The sequence below is a fragment of the Dicentrarchus labrax genome, unplaced genomic scaffold (assembly GCF_905237075.1).
Source record: "Dicentrarchus labrax unplaced genomic scaffold, dlabrax2021, whole genome shotgun sequence".
Taxonomy (NCBI): Eukaryota; Metazoa; Chordata; class Actinopteri; family Moronidae; genus Dicentrarchus; species Dicentrarchus labrax.
In genome coordinates, this window is record NW_026136708.1 from 2452256 (window position 1) to 2471914 (window position 19659).

At 40.6% G+C, this 19659-nt stretch overlaps 3 protein-coding genes across 10 annotated transcripts in view; all 3 read left to right on the forward strand.

Annotated features, from left to right (window-relative positions):
* fynb (FYN proto-oncogene, Src family tyrosine kinase b) overlaps positions 1 to 2411 on the forward strand; it is an 81603-nt gene extending 79192 nt beyond the window's left edge. For all 6 annotated transcript variants that reach the window (XM_051409916.1, XM_051409917.1, XM_051409921.1 and 3 more), the window contains one exon: positions 849 to 2411. In XM_051409916.1, coding sequence (XP_051265876.1) covers positions 849 to 1057 — 209 coding nt within the window. In that variant the 3' untranslated portion in view covers positions 1058 to 2411. The remainder of the gene's footprint in view (positions 1 to 848) is intronic.
* A 3431-nt stretch (positions 2412 to 5842) lies between these two features.
* On the forward strand, positions 5843 to 10678 carry LOC127368778 (probable G-protein coupled receptor 139). Of its 2 annotated transcripts, XM_051409944.1 has the most exons (3): positions 5843 to 6053; positions 6858 to 6975; positions 7834 to 10678. In XM_051409944.1, the coding sequence occupies exons 2-3, from the start codon at positions 6897 to 6899 to the stop codon at positions 8841 to 8843; spliced, it is 1089 nt and encodes a 362-aa protein (XP_051265904.1). In that variant the 5' UTR covers positions 5843 to 6053; positions 6858 to 6896; the 3' UTR covers positions 8844 to 10678. The 2 variants fall into 2 exon arrangements, with proteins under 2 accessions (XP_051265904.1, XP_051265905.1); XM_051409945.1 differs by lacking the exon at positions 5843 to 6053 and having other exon boundaries at positions 6455 to 6975.
* A 58-nt stretch (positions 10679 to 10736) lies between these two features.
* traf3ip2a (TRAF3 interacting protein 2a) lies at positions 10737 to 17614 on the forward strand. 2 transcript variants are annotated; one of them, XM_051409937.1, is made up of 10 exons: positions 10737 to 10827; positions 11291 to 11336; positions 11451 to 11930; positions 14051 to 14198; positions 14291 to 14475; positions 14572 to 14660; positions 14735 to 14803; positions 14888 to 14992; positions 15675 to 15749; positions 17446 to 17614. In XM_051409937.1, exons 2-10 carry the CDS (start codon positions 11321 to 11323, stop codon positions 17590 to 17592), a joined length of 1314 nt encoding a protein of 437 aa, XP_051265897.1. In that variant the 5' UTR covers positions 10737 to 10827; positions 11291 to 11320; the 3' UTR covers positions 17593 to 17614. The 2 variants fall into 2 exon arrangements, with proteins under 2 accessions (XP_051265897.1, XP_051265898.1); XM_051409938.1 differs by having other exon boundaries at positions 10822 to 10909.
* Positions 17615 to 19659: the final 2045 nt, after the last annotated feature.

A 19659-nucleotide genomic window follows, 5' to 3' on the forward strand; every position in this document is an offset into this window, starting at 1 on the left:
TTATAGGCTACTTGGATGTCTAATGAAGCTAAATACAGTCGCACATGGTATCGGTCTGGATATTTACATTAGCACAGAAAGCAGGAGAGGTCGTAGTTTTAACGCCTGATGTGCTGCACATATGTAGTGTTAAACGTGTGGGTGCAAAGCCATTGTAATCAGACACAGCTGATACTCAGCTCAGTGTCTGCTGCACTACTGATCTCAGACCAGCGTTCACACCTGGAGCTCACTACAGTCTGATCTGTGCAACTAGCTGTGTAACAAGATATAGTCCTTTTTTTTTTTTTTTTTTTTTTTTTTACATTTTTACAGTTTTTTTATTTACTAATACTATACTAATATTTCAAATTGAGGTAAGGTTTAGTCCTGTATGTTTGTGTGTTAATTGTAATAAATGTGAGTAATCAATAAATGTCTAAAAAAAACAACAAAACAATATTGCGATAGTGAAACCCAAAGATACCGTGGATGTTATGTCATCAGACCCACAGCAGACCTGGGGTCAGCAGCCGACCAGTCTGAGAAGGAAAAACCAGAATGTGCACTGCATACAGTATTGATAAAAATAGTGTGAGTGTATGGAAATGTTAAAGTAAAAGTATTTATTTTCCTACATTAAAACTACAAAAAGTAACTTATGTACATGTAATGGAGTAAATGTAACTCATTAGTACCTGCCTCTGGTTCTTGATGATTACAGGGTTACAGGCCTGCAGAGGTTGTGTGTTTGTGTTGAAGGTCGCTGAGGCTAAATCAAAGTGGTCAGTCTCCACGGAGCTGTCATATTGATCTGTTTAAAAGCCCGCGGTGCACTTACTCACCTCCTGCATGCGTTTGGTTTCCAGGCATGAACAACCGCGAGGTGCTGGAGCAGGTGGAGCGAGGCTACAGGATGCCGTGCCCCCAGGACTGCCCCAGCTCGCTGCACGAGCTGATGCTGCAGTGCTGGAAGAAGGACGCTGAGGAGCGGCCCACCTTCGAGTACCTGCAAGCCTTCTTGGAGGACTACTTCACGGCCACCGAGCCTCAGTACCAGCCTGGGGACAACCTCTAAACCCCCTCCACCCACCCCCCAACACTCCTCTCTCCCGCCCGGGGGTCGGCCCCAGGGCTGGGGCAAGACTGACCCCAATCAGTGCTGTTACAAAACTCTGGAGCCTTCCCAGCCAGGACTTTATTTTAGGGATGTGTACAGATTCTTCAGCTCAACCCCGAGCATTTTCAGTTCCACCACCAACACCCTAAAGACACAACCCTCAGTGTCCGACACGCCCCCTAGTGTCTGAACTCTGCAAAGGCGAAAAGTTAAAGAGGGTGGGATGGAGGACGGACGGAGGGGATGTGATAATGGATAATGCAATGAAATACCTGTATTCAATGTAAATAAGAAATGGCTTGTTTTAGTTTGTTTGCTTCTGTTTCAGATTTTATTTTCTCCTGCACAAAATAATAATAATGATAAAAAAAGGAAGAGAAGCATTTCAGACGAGCACCTGAGCAAGCACAGTTAATCTGTATTATACTGTAGCTCCTGTATTTTTTTCTAGAGATTGAATCTGAAGCCTCGATATATTTTTTTCTCATTTGTGTAAAAAAACAAAAAAAAATCCACCCACAGATTATTGCTTTATACTTGACCCTTCAGTTATTAGAATCGCAGAGGCTTCTTCAGAGCATGACGCAGTCCTCCATTTTTGTTTTTCTTTTCTTGCACCCCCTAAAGCTTCCTCAGAGTGTAATGTTAGGCTACTGCTGTATGGGTCAAGGTTCTTTTTCAAATGGTATACCAATGTCACTTTTTTGTAAATTACAGCCGTGTGCAGGTTTTCATCAGATCCCTCCGCGCGCAGGATTTTGAGAAAACTCTGGTGAAAACATTTGTGTCTTTCTACCGCGAGTGGCTGGGACACAGAGAGGTCGGATTTAATCTTAATTTAAGAGTGCGTACGTCTTATCTGAGCTGTCATTCTGAGGCCTCTCCTCGTAGGCACAGACGGACCTGGACCACCTCCGCTCCTGAGTTTTACTTCTTTTATGTTTTACTGACATGGTTGTATTCTATCAGTATTTGAGTTTTTACAGTTTTTATTTAACCCTTTTAGGTGACCCTCTCAGAGTCCGTTGTACTGAATGTTCAGGGGAGGTTTGGGGCCGATGTTGCAGTTCAGAGTAAACATTCATAAAGAAACTGTGAATTGAAAATGAACCCGGCCCTGACCTGGTCTTAATGCAGATGGTTTGGTGGCCAATGGGAACCCCTCATTTTTGAGTTGTACAGTGATTTTATGTGTCGCTAACTTCCCTCCTTTATATCGTTTCATTTCCATTTTTTAACATAACTTGTTTTGTTATTTCGGTGATTTGGCGTTTTGAAATTCCGAGATAAACAATAAACATTTTACACTCTTTGTAAGACACTTCCTTTCCACGTGTGTGAGCGCGCGTGCGCGCGTGTGTGGTCAAGTCTAGCATGTGACTCACATATCCAGACTTTGAGTCTCTAATATGGGGCAAGCTCCAAAAACACTGGATCCCACTTCCTGTAAACAACTCTATAGGCACTTATTTGGAACTTACCCTGTCAAGTTATACATGCTCAAGCCCCATGACCCTGTCTCCGGTTCTTTTCCTTCCTTGCAGCACTTTTGATAGGTACTGACCTCTGCAGACAGGAACACCCCACAAGAGCTGCAGGTTTGGAGATGCTCTGACCCAGTCGTCTAGCCATCACAATGTGGTTCTTGTCAAAGTTGCTCAAATCCTCACGCTGCCCATTTTTACTGCTTCTAACACATCAACACTGAGGACAAAATGTTCACTTGCTGCCTGATATATCCCACCCACTGACAGGAGCCATGATAACCAGATAATCAGTGTTACTCACTTCACCTGTCAGTGGTTATAATGTTATGGCTATATATATATATATAGATATATAGTACACACTGCATACTGCTTTTAATAGTATTATGCAGTATGTAATGGATTTATTTTGCTTTGTTAGGCTAAAGGCTAACCATCGCTGCTGTATAGCCTCCCATTATGCTTTAAAAAGTTATATATTTTGGATTTTAATAATCTTTCCAAATATGAAATATTATACAATAATAATAATATAATATGAGAGATGTGTCACACCTATCTGACATGTAACCTAGTCATAATTTGAATTGTTCTCCAGCTGTGCACCTTGCATTGTGGGACACGGTTAAACTGGTGAGGCATACTGGAGATTTATTCAAATCAGTACAACATCCAATATGTTTGGCATACTGCATATTTAGCTTTTGTTCGTGTACTACATGTTACATTGTGGCTGAATCAGTACGCACTGCTAGTATGGTAGATGGTAGTCTAGTGGTATGGTAGTTTTGAATACACCCCATGAAAGGAGCAGGTGTTACTAATAATGATGACTCTGTTCAGAAGCAGATTCAGAATCAGAATTAGGTTTATTGCCAAGTAGGTTTTTACGCCTACGAGGAATGTGCCCTGGTGCATTGGTGCATAAAATATACAAATCACATCCACAGGGGTTCCAGTAAGCCATGACAGTGAGCCTGTACCAACACTACCGGGACCCTGAAACTGGAGCAGCTAAATGGAATTCAGCCATTGTTAATGTTATGAATTACACCTGTGCCTCTCACACATCGCTCTGTACGTAGCAGCCAACCTGGCTGCTCGTCAGTGTGTCCTGCAGTGCGACAGGTTAAATAGTGTGGAGGTGTTAAGTGCCTGCTACAGGTTAGGTGGTGCTCCTGCAGACAAACGGAGAACAGGTGCCATCAGACACAGTGCTGAACACTATGGTCATAATAAAGCCTGGACCAGGTCACTGTTGTTTTCCCCCATTTGGTCCCACTTTGGAATGCCTAGTTCCATATACACTGTGGTCACTTCTAACATGATCGTTCACAGACTGTTACTGAAAAGCATAAACCAACCGGTAACGCTGCTGCTAATGAAATTAAATGCAATGGACACAAATATAACCAACACCGGGAGTTACATGATGCAAAGAGAGTATTTCTGTGTGACAGTTGACACCCAAAACCAAATTATTCTTGTGTGATGAGTATGGAAAATTTACCAAACTGGTATTTGTCCTCATTGTGTGCTGCCTCTGTTTGTCCCTGACTGTTTGGTTTGTGGATCAATACTTCTGGGAGGTGTAAAGTGTTTGCTAATAGCTCCCTAAACAAGGTTTACCCAGGTCAAAGTTTCCCCTGCCCTTCTGCAGCAGAACAACCACTCCCTGTTTTTGCCATGTCCCCCTCTCTCTCTCTCTTTTTCCCCCCATCGTCTTCCAGCTGCTCCTCCAACACACTGCCATAAATTCTGTCCTCAGCTCGTGCTTATTTCCTGGTCCTACTGTTGCTGAGCCAGTAAATTGTTGGTAGTCAGACCTTTGAGATTTGTATTGAGTTTGTGGTGCTAAAACAAAGTCTTATAACTTCCAGTGTTAAATCCCCAGGATGAATAACCAAAGGCAAAAACGGTAACACACACACCAGGACAAAGTTTACTAATCTCAATTACACCAATTTATTCTGGCCAGTTAATTCTGTATGTAAAAGACGTGACTACCATTTTCTTTCATGCTCTGATGAATTCCACCAGGCTGACACGTTAATAAAAATGAAACCGTCACAACCCTGGATCCCAGCTAGGCGGCGTAAAGACCAACTCTGGCTGTCTTGTGAAAAGATTAAAATATATATATATATATTTTTCTTTTTACAGCAATCAGTAATTGATGATTGTAGAGAATAAAAAAGTGTCAGAGTCACAACTCTTATTAATTAAATTAAATTAAAAATGACTTGTGCTTATTATCAGCCTTCACAGCACTGTAAAACCCAATGAGTTTGTTTAACTCTGAAACCGATTGCCTTAAACCATTTATTAACTCAAACAATTTAAGTTTGAAACAATATTTAGAGCTAAGTTGTTTGGTAACTTCCATTCAGTCAATTGAACTTTAATCAGTACAAATAAGTATATCACAGTTATTTGCAGCATTCTTCCAAACATATTTAACTTATTTAAATGTATCTGAATACAGTAAGCCTAAATTAAATGGTTCATTTTCTGTGGATCATCTAATTGTTACTGCTGTAATTAAGTTGTTAACTATAGCCTGCTTTATGTGACTAACATCAAGTCTTTATACTTTGGGGGATCATTAAAAAATGAAAATCATAAAATTACCTAAAATACTACACAAATCATTGCAGTCATTACTGCAACAGTTCATTATCGAGTTGGGTTTAATTCATGGGATTGAGGATATTTTTGAGGATTCATTTACATTAACTTACTTCTTTTATTAAGATAGGCGGTTAGGTTTTACAGTAATTCAGTAAAATGAACAGTGTGGTGTAATAAATCCAGTTTTACCACTTTTATTTTTAAGTCGATTCTATTTTTAATACTCAGGCACTGACTCTAGGGATGGAAATGTCAGTCGGTCCACCACTTCAGACTGAAATATCTCAACAACCATAGGATGCACTGCCATGTAATTAGATACATCAATGGTGCCCAGACTGTGGAACCTGATAACTTTGGTGAGCCTCTGTCTTTTCCTCTACTGCCACCATGAAGTGATTTGTGATTTTCAGTGAAATGTCCAACAGCTATTTGATGGATTTAACATAGCGGGGCCGTTTCAACATGCAGCAGCAGCACCCTGACGAACCTGTATCACCTGTGTTCACCCTACTATTGCATGATGATGGCTGGCTTTCAGCACTATTCAAACTCATGAATTACTTTTTGTGGTAATTCATGATTTAGTTTCAGTTATTGGCGTCAAAGATTTGTTTATTTTGGAAGAACTGAGCCGTCACATCAGCTGTACGTCAGGTGATGACTCCCTCCTCCTGAAGCTTTAAAGGAACAGCAGCTGGAGCTGTCTCACTCATCCCTGCTCGTACCATTGATGGTCCTGTCCTAGTGGAGACATAACCAGCTGGTGTGCACCTCTGTGGACTTCTGTATGACTCATTAATAGCTTTATAGAACACAGCATCTACAGACACCAGGTACGTCTGATTTTATTTTATTACTTGTCAATATTATTTTAATATTGACAAGGCTATTTTCACACAGATGAAGATAATTAACCTGTCAGTCCAGCTTATTTATATATAGTTAAATCTTTTTTTAATTTGAGAAAAGTTTTTTATTTTTAGTTACAGTAAGTCTCAATAAAACAACCATTAGACAGAGAGTTAAAATCAAATCAAATGTATGTATAAAGCACATTTAAAAACAATCCTTGTTCGTGCTCAAGATAACTGGACCTTTATGTGCTGTTATTATGTGACACTGAGCATCTATTCCAGGCAGTTAGATAGAAAAAAAAACTTTTTACAGAAAGCTCCTGCTTCCTTTTCCTCAGTGCCTTTCAGGTGAGACCCACCCAAAGCAGACAGATCAGCTTTCATTCGGCTTTTATTGTGGAGCTAATTTGTTTTGTCACTGCAACATATAAGGAGCTGTCTGATCTCTGTGTACAAGTTGAAACTTGGCTGAACAAAAAAATTATTGAGTCTACCTAACAGGATCAAGAGATAAGCTCTGTGAGCACATTTAAACCAAAAGTAAATTAAATGAAAATTATGGATACATATTCACATTTTTTCACTGTCTTTTATTCACAGATCCTTAAAGCTTCAGTTTTAGTAATTCCACATTTTAAATCATGCCGATTTCACTTCAGTATCTCCAAGTAGTTTTCCAGAACATGGCGTCAAAAGCTCTTATCTGCAATCTAAGTAGCCCCTCACCAGTATTTGTCTTTTGTACACCTCTTCTCCTCCACCTCTTTAATGGTTTTATTGCAGGTATTAGCATGTGAGCTGTAGCCCGGTGGTGAATGAACCATGGACGAAGCCAGCGCCACCATCTTCGTCACTGTTCAAAAGATCTACTACCCACTCCTGTGCATCATGGGTATTCCAGGTTCGAATCTTGTCGTTTGTTTGGTTGGTACCAATGTGTGATTGGGCATAAGGTTATAGGCTACTAATGACTTTATTAGGCTGTTCCTTATTATTCACTTTTAGCTCACTCTGTACACCCAGCCAGTATTCAGGAATGCCTTTTTAGTGAGACAGATCATTTGGCTCAGTTCAGCAATAAAAAATAAGAAAAGAAAATTGGCTCTCAGGCAGGAGCCAACTAGGTTTGTCCGTTCTTGGCTACTGTAGAAACATGGTGGTTTAACATGGCGGCCTCCATCGAAGGCGATCCACGTCATCTATAGATAAAAACTTAATTCTAACAAAAACACAACAATTCCGAAGTTCAGCTGATTATACACTAATGAAAACATACCTATGAATATTAGATTCCATTTCTGCCAATAGACACACTGGACCTTAAAGGGAGCAGGATCATTCACAAACACATCACTATCAGAGATTGCTCAAAGACTGGAAGCTGGGTAAAATCGTTAAGAAATACACTTATGGAAACTTGCAGCACTTTCTTTTAGCCTACACATTGTATGTGAAACAAGCCTATTTCTTGACCAACAGCTGTTCATCTCAAAAGTCCTGTCCTTAGAGTGACTGTTTGGAGACTGTTGCGTCAAAATTTAGGGGAATTTTAGGTGAACTAGCTAGCTAAAATACAACGTCAATAAAACAGCCTAAAAGCTTTTCAAAGACTTTTTTCCATTTTTGAGATTTTGGCTAGCAGTTTGCGCCTGCTTCCATTTGAGCTAAGCTAGACTCAACATTCTGGCAAACCCCAAAATGTCTGTTTATTTACACAGTGGAATAGATTATTACTGATTTTTGTGTTCCTGTCTTCCAGCCAACCTCTTCACATTCTACATGATATGCTTCCGAAAATGTGGCATGTCCAACACAGCCATCATTTACCTGAGTTGCCTGGCTATTGTGGACACCTTTTACCTGGTGTGGGTGATCCTTATTGACTTGACCCTCACCTTCTGGCTTCTGCAACCCTTCTGGCACTCCCACCCCTGGTGTGGCATCTTGGGATTCCTGCAGTACGGATCACTCTACAGCTCCTCCTGGATCGTGGTGGTGTTCACCATTGAGCGCTACCTCGTCCTCAGAAGCACAGTGGCCAAGCAGCACTTCTCCCAGCCCTGGGTCACTAAAGGGACCTGTGCGGCTATCGTCCTGGTGTCTCATCTTGTCTCTGTGCCACTGGGCTGGATCAACATTGTCACACCTGTCAACATTACTGTTGATGGGGAGAATGTGACACTGCCCAGGTGTCTTTACCGCAATGAGGCCTACACTACTGTTATAGTGTGGATAACCACCTTCCTCTCAGGGGGAATACCCATTGTGTTGGTCATCATCTTCAACTACCTCATTGGGTACCATCTGTCCCGCGCCAGCAATCTCTTCACTAAGGAGGAGCGTCGCACCATGCATGGAAGGAGTACCAGGGGCATGTTGAAGAGGACCATCCTGCTGCTGGGTACTGTCTCTGTGGCCTTTGTTGTGCTCAGCCTGCCCCGCTTTGTCACATACTGCATCCTGAGGACCAAGTACAACAATCAGAACTTCAACAGGAACAACTACAGCATTCCCATCAATGTGGCTGGAGACTTGGCTAACATGCTGCAGAACCTCAACTCCACCACCAACTTTCTGCTCTACTGCATGGTCAGCCGGCGCTTCCGGCGGGAGCTGGTCCAGGTAGTGACTTGTAAGGTGAAGGCCCGTGAGCTAGGCTCTGTCCTCACCCATACCACCATGAAAGTGTTCTCAGTTGTGAATCATAAGGTCTCGGTATCCAGCAACCCCATGACTGTGGTGCTAACCAATCTCAAACAGACTGAGTAGAAAGGATATGGAAGAGTGGACAAAGATCAGACATTCAAAATAATTATCCTTCATGCATAAGCATTCATTCTTGACCTTGGAAATTCTATGAAAACAATCTTAAGGTTGATCTTAAGCTTTTTTCTGGGCTGTCAACCACACTTTTTCTTCATCAGCGAATACATACTTAGGTAAAAACTAAGGCATACCCATGACAACCACAAGAGCTATGGAAAAAGCTAGTTAGTGGACCTTAAGTTAAGATTATTTTATCATAAAATGTGTGTTTTTGTTTTTTTAGCCACCTAGCTGCATTGGTCTAGGAATGGCCAAGTTGGAGTTTGGTACAGACAGAAATATCTCCACAACTTTCTGATGTATGTCCATGAGATTTTGTACAGACATTCATTGTTCTCAGAGGATGAATCCTAATGACTTGAGTCCAACTCTTGTCCAGCAAATCATGCAGTGTCAAATAAAATTTTCACTTATCCAGTAAGATATTTCAACATGTAGAAGATGGGTTAGTACAAAGCTTGGTACAGACATATCTAGTTCCCAGGATCTCTAGCACTACCATGAGGTTGACACATGGTTTTGAGTGATATATCTCAACAACTATTGGATCCATTGTCAATCATGGTCCTCAGAAGATGAACTGCAGTAACTTTAGTGATCCCTCGCTCTCCTTCTAGCACCACCATCGGGTCAAAATAGATAATGATCAGGAGAAACTTCAAAATGCCATTATAGATTTACAGATTATCAATATGACAGCCGATATAGTGAATTTAAACACAAAACTCCCCATTCACTGCCAACAACAGTCAGGAATTAACCACCACACACTGGAGTGACTTAACTGTGATTTATTTAAGAACAAAGCTATGGAAGCTGCAAGTGAAACGTGTTGTTCACTCTTCTAAATCACAGTAAAGTCACTCCAGTGTGCGGTGGTTAATTCTTTTTTTATAGTGAATTTTAAGTTGGAATGAAAATGTTCTATGTGGATTGTTGACCAATGTGACTCTGCAAAGGTACTCAGAAGGCTGTTTTCTTAAACAAATAACTTTATTTAAGAATATTTTTGTTAAATATAGCTGCAGTAGGTAACTTTTATACTGAAGTTTTCAGTTGGTAGCTTGAGGATAGTTGATTGTTGAGTTTAATTTTTTCTTGGCTTTGATTGGTTAGTTTCACAGATTATCTGTCTCATGTAGTGAAAGTTTCAGCAAATATGACAAAATATTATTTTTATAAAAGTTAATACCACCATTACATGTAAAAGAATTTAACATATACATTGTCAACCAATTTTAGTTGACATTGCTGACAAAGCTTCTTCCCCCTTGACTCTTGGACCTGTGCTGCTTGCCACAGTGTTGTTAGTCTGTTGAATAAATTCTACAGTGACACCAATATATTTACACAAGCATTTTATTCTGCATTATATACACAACAAAACAGTTTTCATATTGCCATATATCACATAAAATAGTTACGATACGATACATATTTGCGATAGGCCAATATCTGACATATCAGTAAGGCTCTAAACTGTAAGCTCTGAGTCATCCAGGTCATGTGCAGTTCTAAAAGGAAAGCAAATGGATCTGCTTTCTTGCCTTGAAAATGTTTCTGCTCATCCAAAACTGCTACATGACATTCAGTAGTAATGATGAAAAGGTGATTTGTCCCAAATAAAATTTGAATACATATGACCAATGCTGCAAATTATATTCATGTAGATGTCAAGTCACTTGTCCTCCTTACCAAGGGTTGGATGAAAATAACCTGCCCACTTTCAAATCAAAGGAACAATTCAACCTGTCTGGCCACACAAGGCCTACCTCGCTGAAGAAACACCCTGGCAGTTGCAGTCTTAATGCCCCACATTATTTGCATAAATGGGTCACGAGACTTCCCTGCTTTGCATGGTGGGAATATTTCCTGTTTGCCTCAGAACAGGTTTGTGCTGTGGCTGACGAAAAAGGTCTAAGAAAAGGTAGGTGTGGGAGTTCGGTGAAGTTCTGCTTTATCCTATGTGTTTGAATTTATAAGGGAAAAACATACCGGGAACTTTGAAGGTAGTTTTTCTTTTTCATTTTAGACGGCATACCTGACATACCTTTGGATCGGTGATTTTAACCTTTGTACTAGTTTGAAGCGTTCGTGTTGAAATGTTACTCAAGCTCAGCTCTAAAGGTCATGTTTCACACCTATTCAGTGAGAAATACTCTTGAGAATAGTTTATACTTTGTAATGTTAATTCTAATTTTGTATCTGCTGTTTATTTTGCAAGGTGTGTATTTTCATTAGTGGTGTTGGTAGTGGCTTTGTTGTTGAAACAACACTTTGAATCCTTCCGTTGAAACTACAGTTCTTGCTTATGAAAGATATGTGTCTCTCTTTAAGTTGCCGCTCTCTATTAAATTCCTTTAACATTGTTTTCATTTTCACTTCACCAGAGTTGACAGACACTTTTCCTCAGTGACAAAATGGACTCTTTTAAAGGTAGGAAACAAAACCTTGACACACTGTCAGCAGTCAGGAATCTATCAAGCTTATCTAAACGTCTCGCCGAGTGAAATGCACACCTGATTTTTTTCTGTTTTCTCTTGTCATCAGGACCTTGTCCTCATCAGAGCGTTCCAGTTGAAATGGATGAGAGCATGACATCCTCCAGTCTGGACATGGTCTTGCCTCCCCCATGCAAACAGTGTATTGGGGACACAGAGATCAGCAAAAGGCTGCAGGAATACGACTGTGAGCAATCCAAGGGGGCAGTGCGCGATGCCGGCCAGTGGGGAGTCCCTGAGGGCCAGCACAAACCCAGAGCAGCCTGTTATCCTGTCGCCCATCCTCGTTTCATCCCCCCTTCACACTTAGGACAGATGAACCCCCCCTACCCTGCAGGTCTCAGAGAGCAGGAGCTGCTGTATGAACAGGATCTCAGAGTCAACAATAGTAGAGGTTTTGCACACCCTTCAAACTATCCCCAGGATCGCTCTGTGGAGGAGACGGAAAGCTTGGAGCTCCCTCACACACTCGTGTCTCTTAACTACAACCAGTGTGTCCCATCTCGATACCCTGCACCACGTATGCCCGGTCAGTGCAGCATTATCATTAGAAACATGAAAACTTTATCTGTTAGTGAAAGAAATCATTTGATTTTATTGTTGCTGTGAATCACACTAGATACATGAGATCTTTCAGTGGTTTGACATAATGACTATAATTATTACGCCATGGGACACTACCACACTCCACTGAGACCCACACAAATGAACTAATGTAAGGGCAAGAAGCTCATTAATGCAGTGTGAGCAGCTATTCAACAGCCAGAATAACCTATACTGTGCATTAGGAATTAATATGCTACAATAATAAATGGGCACAAAATAGATGTAGATTGGTTGCTAATATTTCATACTTGATGGAACTCTAATATTTAGACATGTTGTATTATATGTTTGTTTGTCCATGTTTTGAGATATCTTTCTCTGAAATTTCATCCTACACCCCCACTGCAATGGAGGTGAATAGAATTGGTGGTGTTTACATCATTGAAGTGTAATATTAAAAAACTCAACATAAACAATGTTAGCTATTACTTTGGAGGTAGTTCCAATGAAATCTGTTCAATGTTTGGATTGCGCAAAATAGATAGGACACTTTCTCATTTTCAGTGCAGTAACCACCGCAAAATTAAATTTCATCCACTTCCATTGTGTTGCTATGAAAGAAATTAGAGACAGATATCTCTAAACGTGGACAAACACAAGCAAAGTTACCAGGTCAGGAAATGAGAAAATGTGTCTTTCAGTCAAATCATGACAAATCATTTGGATGAACTGACCCTTAAAATGATACTATGTAACTTTTACAAGAAGAATATCACTCTCTCTGAAAGAGTGAATTCATAAGCAATAAACTCAGTCTTGAATGTATCAGCTGAATTCGGTACCCTGCTGCTCCAGCCTGACCTGGACTGGTAATGACCAGTAGCTTATGGTGGCTAATGTTAGCAGACTTCAGATAAATATTGCTGTATTACTACTATTAGTTGGTTAGCGGACTTTATGACTCTTCTCTACTCGTGCTACTGTTACACTATGTTTTAGCATTTACCATTATCTTGTTGCTGTCTCCTGTGGCCACAGTATTGGTCAATAAAAGTTATGCAGGCTCGCTTTGATAAGTCTAGATGCTGGCCTTTTTATTTAATAAAAAAACAAAAAAATCTGTAGACAGTCATGGTCCACACACAATAATTCAGCTGTATTACATTAGTGGTAATTAATAAATGTTGGCATGCACGCTAAACTAAGATGTATAAGCTCCAGTGTGTAACATTTAGGAGGATCTTTTGTCAGAAATGGAATATAATATTCATAGGTATGTTTTCATTAGTGTATAACCACCTGAATATAAGAATGGTTGTGTTTTTGTTACCTCAGAATGAGCTACTTTGACCTGCCGTGTTTCTACAGTAGCCCAGAACAGACAAACTGGCTGTAGATAGGGGTTTTGCAAGTTTCGTGGACACCAAAGTTTCTCCTCCACACTTAGAAGGAAAGTGGTATTCAGTTGGTTGAAATCTGCAACTTCACTGGTTGATGCCACTGAATTCTGCACACTGGTCCTTTAACATTGTGAGCATGTTAGCATGCTACCAGCATTTATTCACATTCACTGTGTCTTGTGGTATATTATTTTCTAATCCATACCAAGTTCTCTTTGCTGTTGAATAGATGGGTCACACTGTCTTAATGAGCTGTTCACCCATTTCACATTAATGACAGTCTCTTTGGAGACTTTTAGTGTCCCATGGCACTGTGATAGCTAGTGTCATTAGTAGTAGGTTATAATGAATCATTTTTGGGTATTATAATGATATATTTTACAGATATGGAATATTATTTAATACAATTGGCTGCAGGCATCATCATTCTACAAATAACAGCATTGGGCTAACTCAAATGACTGTTTCAAAAGTAGGACAAACAACACAGCTACAGGCCTTAACTGGTCTGTTTCATTTGATTCTTCACAGATCCAGTAATTGTAACATCTGTGATAGATTTAGTTTTAAATGTTGCCTCCCCAACCCTGTTAGGTGTCATTTGGCTGCTGCCCCTTGTGTTCCTGTTGAGTCTGTGTGACCTTGTTACTGCTGAATTGGTCCAAACTAGGAGTTTAATGTCTGCTCCTACATCTCTCTGCAGGCCACAATCCAATGCCGGGGAGTTTTCCCGGACAGTGTGCATGCTGCCTTCCAGCAAATCTGCCCCATCTCGATAATAATTATCGTCATTATAAATATGATTACCCAGCGGATCCTCACCAGGAGCCTCAATACCGCCAACAGTCATGGTATGATTCCTGTCCTGTTTGTCATTCTGATCTGATACCTCACAGATGTCATACATAATTCTCAGACTGTTTCTGATTAATTCCCTCCACAGGAACCCCCCTAATAACAGGCTGCAACATAAACAGGCTCCAAATGCCCCCCAAGGATCTGCACCTCGGCTTGTGGCCCCTCATAGAGATTTGATGCATGAGGTCAGCGTGGATCGCTCCTTCCAGGCTGGTCCAGGACCAGCCACGAGGGAGATCAGGAGGACCATCTCCCTGTCTAAGGAGTGTAGTAAGTCTCATCAATGTCCCTGTGTGAACATGTAATTCTGTTTTTCTGATCTTAACGAATGTAACAGGTACAGTTTCACTGACTTTTCATTGACAGGGAATGTTTTCATCACATATTCATTGGACACGGCAGATGAAATGCTTACTTTCGCCAAATTTCTGACCGATCAGGGATTCGAAGCAGCAGTAAGTCAGGTCAATTGTCCATCACCTTTGATTGTTTTCATACAAACAGTCACACCCCGCCAATCTCTCAATAGATCGACATCTTTGATAATCCAGTCCGGAGAATGGGCATCACCAAATGGATGGACAGATTTTTGAATGATGTAAGTCTGACTGTTGAGTCTGAGGTGAGAATGAATCAGGCTGCTGTCTTCTGCAAAAGCTAACAATGAGTTGTCACTCTGCAGAAATCAGTGCTCATCATTGTGGTGATTAGCCCCAAGTACAAGGAAGACGTGGAGGGAGACGGAGACGATGAGCACGGCCTGCACACAAAGTACATTCACAATCAGGTAGGAACTATGATCAACACAGCTGTCAAAGACTTAGGCAGAAATGTCTGTGTGAAATATCGCCCTCTTGTGACAAACTTATGTCATTAAACTCCCGCCTCCCACATGCCAGTAGGAGCAGGAGAATGAGGAAATGCCTCCTGGGACTCGAAAACAGGGCTATTCATTTACTAGCTCCACCCAGTGTCCCCACACTCAGCCCCACAGTGTTAAGTGTGTCACAGGTGCTGTAGTAACCCAGCTGTGGGCCTGGAAGGCTGTCACAGCTCAGTCAGGTGTAGTGCAATCTAGTCTCTCAGTTTTCATTGTCAAAGAATGCATTAATGTAAAAATGAAAAGGCTTCTTGATCATTTTATTGTTATCCAAAGAGAAAATGAACCTTAGTTCCACCCCCTGTGTCTGTCCAGTGTTCATTGAAAAGTGTCCTGAGATAACTTCTGTTATGAATTGGCGCTATACAAATAAAATTGAATTGAATTGAATTGCATTTCTCAGATGGTAATGCTTCAGTGAGTTGTGTACATGTGAAAGGTAATCTTGATACAGTGTATCAGTAGCTCCATTTACACACAAAGATAAAAGGAGCAGTGTATTGATAGCCTGTATAACTAATAAATAAAACACTTTATAATTTAATGGAGTACCATAAGCACTGATTATCATCTCTTCCTGCTGGAACAGATCCAAAATGAGTTCATCCAGCAAGGCTGCCTGAACTTCAGACTGGTGCCTGTGTTGTTTCCTAATGCAACCAAGGTAAGTACAATCAATTAACACATTAAAGTGTCGGTTCACCCAAATAACAAAAACAAAATTGAGCTTTGAAGTTCATTCTTGACGTTTGGAAACAGTATATTTACACCCAAAGTGTACTTACTCGTATGGGTGGGGGAAAAACAGATTAATGTCAGTGTCACTCTATGATTCTGAATCAATTCACAGCTTGCCTCACGCCCTTTCTGGCTTCCTTAAAACACAGCTCCAGCAAGCAGTGTGGCTACTGCTAACGCTGCTAACGTCAGCTCTTGGAGTTGGTTGCCTATCTAAAATGCAGCAGCAACAAATTCAGGCCGTCCTGACTTCATTCTCCCAGGGAAGAAGGAGCTTGAGAATCGATTTTAAATTGAATTGTTACCCGTAGAATCGAAATTAAGTCAAATCGTGAGACACCGACAGATTCACACTGCTACAGTAGCTTTCAACCACATCTCCGGCTCAGTGAGCTAGCCATTTAAAGTTATTGGAACAATACTTTATTTGAAACTAAGACAAAGCAACATAATAAATGAATGGGCAGTCAGTAAGTCAGTGGTGGTTGTGGTGTTGAATGTATGTGTGGTGTTGTGCAGACAAAACAAGGGAAAAATCTAGGCCCAGTCTGCCCATGTGCAAGACATCAGGTTAGTTGGCTCCACCCATCTCTACCTGCACACAGCCTGCAAAGGAAAAACAGGAAGAGCGCTGACAGTCAGAGGCTGTCACAATGACGACCATGTGAGGAAACTGAAAAAAATATCAAGGTTTTGTGATTTGGGTGAACTGAACTTTTAAGATGAGCAATCCATCACCCCCCACCAACCAGTGCACTGGCCAAGGGGACAGAGGCTACAAAAGGTCTTTTTCACAGCAGATAAAGGAGTATGGGCCGTATGCCATATGTTGTAGCTATGGCTAAGACTTATGGGTTTTGTAGTTGTTGGCTGCTAATAATCATTGCTGTATCTTGGCTAAAATGATGTTACTAAATATTTTCTTTTCAGTACGTTTGTACATCACCTTCTCTGTCAGGACTGCATGTGTAGTAATGTAGGACATTCAGCCAGTAAACACTAAGCCTGAACACTTTGGCAATTGGCAAAAACAAACAGTGCTGAAACTTGTCTGGGCCGACATAGAACCAGAACAGGACCAGTATATGGTCATACAGTTGGCTGAGTTATGGCTATTTCACAGGGTATATGTGGCTACCAGATCTGAACCACCTATGGACCACAATTCATTGCTGCACCAACAGTCAGAAGTTTAGTGGAGCAAGAGCTATGTATTTTGTGACCCCCAGGTTAGGAACCACTGCTGTATACTTACTGAGAGGTTTTGTAAAACTGTTCACATACTGTGTATTAAGGGCAGTCCCCACTCTCCACCATAAGCAGCTAACAGCTGTCGCCATAGATACTAATATGCACGTCCAGATGTTGTATTATGCTGTTTCCCTGCTCATGCATAACATCCCCACAGCTCATATGGTATAGAATAGACTGTATGCTCTGTTCTTAGAGTCCTATGCTATAGGCCGATAGGTAGCACTGATTTTAGGGATAATGTAAAGGACAGAGCTAAGTGGAGTACCTCTCTCCTTATCAGAGTGCTGTGCTGCTGAAGCTCTCATATCCATAGTGAGTCACAAACTAACTAACTGACCCACTGTGCTGCCTCTGTGTCCGTGCTACAGGCACATATTCCCAACTGGCTCCGGAGCACCAGGATCTACCGCTGGCCCCAAGACACCCAGGAGCTGCTGCTGCGCCTGTATAGGGAGGAGCGCTACATCATCCCACAGCGAGGGGGGGACCTCACTCTCACCATTCGTCCCCTCTGAGACAAACCGAAAAGGACAAACACTTGTGGAAACTAATCAGCAAAATGGTTTCTTGCAGTAGGTACGACTCGATGAGGACTGTTATCACTGCAGCAGATAGGTTGTTAAGCGTTTTCCTTCTGTCGATTGTTTTTAGATACAGACACAGATCTGTTGATTTATAATTCATTTTAACAGTGTTTCTGATCTCACTGTATACTCTGAATATCACTCAGTCTTCTTCTTTGATGATAACATTTGAAATGACACAGAACATTAAAATCGCATCAGGAACACTAAGCTGAAGCCTGGTGTGTGTTTATAGACGTTTACAGTGTTTAACTAGAATGAATTAATAGTTTGATACATTTAAAAAAGCAGTTTTTAACTGTTTTAATTTGCTCTGATAGCGCTGATGGGCCAGCTGTTGGCAGGAGTTGTGTATAGGGTCTGGCCAATCAGTGTGCCAGCTGCTGTTCCGTGGGATGGATGTTGGAATTTTTAAGGTATATTTCTCATACTATACTACTATGAAATTAAAGCTAAATCATTAGATTTTTTTCTCTGGGCTTTAAAACCAACATTAAAGGACCAGTGCGTAGGATTTAGTGGCATTTAGTTGTGAAGACCTATTAATGAGAATGGGCTGTGAAGAGTGTAGGAGAATGTACAGTGGCTCCACGATTCTCAGCTCATTCTAAGGTGACAAACACAAAGATTCTTATATTCAGGTGATTATACACTAATGAAAACATAGCTATGAATATTATATTCTATTTCTGACAACACATCCTCCTAAATGTTACACACTGGACCTTTAACATGATAGATGGATAGATACTTTATTTATCCCGAGCGAAATCCAAGTTTCTTTGAGTTAAGTTTTGTGTTTTAAGGGTTTAACTTTAAGTTTTCTTTAAGGGTGTATTTGGAACCACCTGCCACATATTTGCAAAAGAACTCTGTTTTCAAAATCTTTTGAGTGTTTGTTGTGATCTTTCCAGCACTTTTCATTGTGGCAAGGGGGGGGGGAGGCTGGTTTGGTGCGACTGGAGATTTTTTCAAAATTAGTACATCAGGGTATTTTTGACATGCGACAGATTTTACTTTTGTTTGTATACTGCTTACTAATCACTACATTTTGGCCAAATCAGTACTTGCTGAGCTGAGAGGAACCACAGTGTCAGGTGATAAACCCTTTACATTACGCACAGTCATTTAACTCATTGTTATTATGAAAATATTGATTAGTGCAGCTAATAAGCAGGGGACCATTGGAGAATACATTGTGAAATGGAGTACAACTGGCAGCCCATTAGTAAATGGAATTTAAAAAATAACATTTAAAACCTTTTAATTTTACAATTCCACTTTATAATGTATTTTTTAAACTCATCATTACAGACAGAATAAGCAAGTAAACAAGACTAGATTGTGGCTAGACTTTGTGTGGTCAATATCCTGTATTGTGGCAAAAATGTTACATGGGTGTCTATAATGGAAATTCCTGGTTATTAAATGTTCATCAATGACATTTTCTGTAGTGGTCCAGTAACAAAGTGTAATGAAGTAGCCGATCTCACGACATGATTAAGCTACATTTGAGTCAAAAATGTTATAAATGCAGTTGCAAGAACAAAACATTCCACTCATATCATAAGGTGTTTGATTTGAAAGAACTTAGATCGAAGGAAATGACACCCAGTGAATGGTAATTTGTCAGTGTATATATACAGTTTATACAAGGTGAAGGGTATGAGCATGAGATACAGTATGTAAAGTGTTTTTCTGTTTTTTATTGGAGTTAGTTTTTTTTATTTTATGTATTAAAGAATACATTATAATTGGTGTGTAGCAATATGTACAGTAGGATGATTAATAATGGTATAGGTTATTGATGAGGTTATTGATTAAAGATGATATGTTTGTCTACAGCTCAATCGTGTGTGTCATCTGAGAAGCATGGTGTCTATTCCTCCCTCAGTAGGTCAGCAGTGCCCTTGGACAGGGTCACACATCTTAGTGTTCGCAGTTGGTGTGTGTTTGTACTGTGTACTGGACGGAGGAGAGGGCAAATTCATTTTGAAA

Coding starts and splice junctions, on each gene's coding strand:
- LOC127368778 (XM_051409944.1), top strand. CDS start 6,897: ATGGACGAAGCCAGCGCCACCATCTTCGTCACTGTTCAAAAGATCTAC. Junction 6,976..7,833: donor GTGCATCATGGGTATTCCAG/GTTCGAATCTTG, acceptor CCTGTCTTCCAG/CCAACCTCTTCACATTCTAC.
- traf3ip2a (XM_051409937.1), top strand. Junction 14,476..14,571: donor CTCCCTGTCTAAGGAGTGTA/GTAAGTCTCATC, acceptor TTTCATTGACAG/GGAATGTTTTCATCACATAT. Junction 14,804..14,887: donor TGGACAGATTTTTGAATGAT/GTAAGTCTGACT, acceptor GTCACTCTGCAG/AAATCAGTGCTCATCATTGT.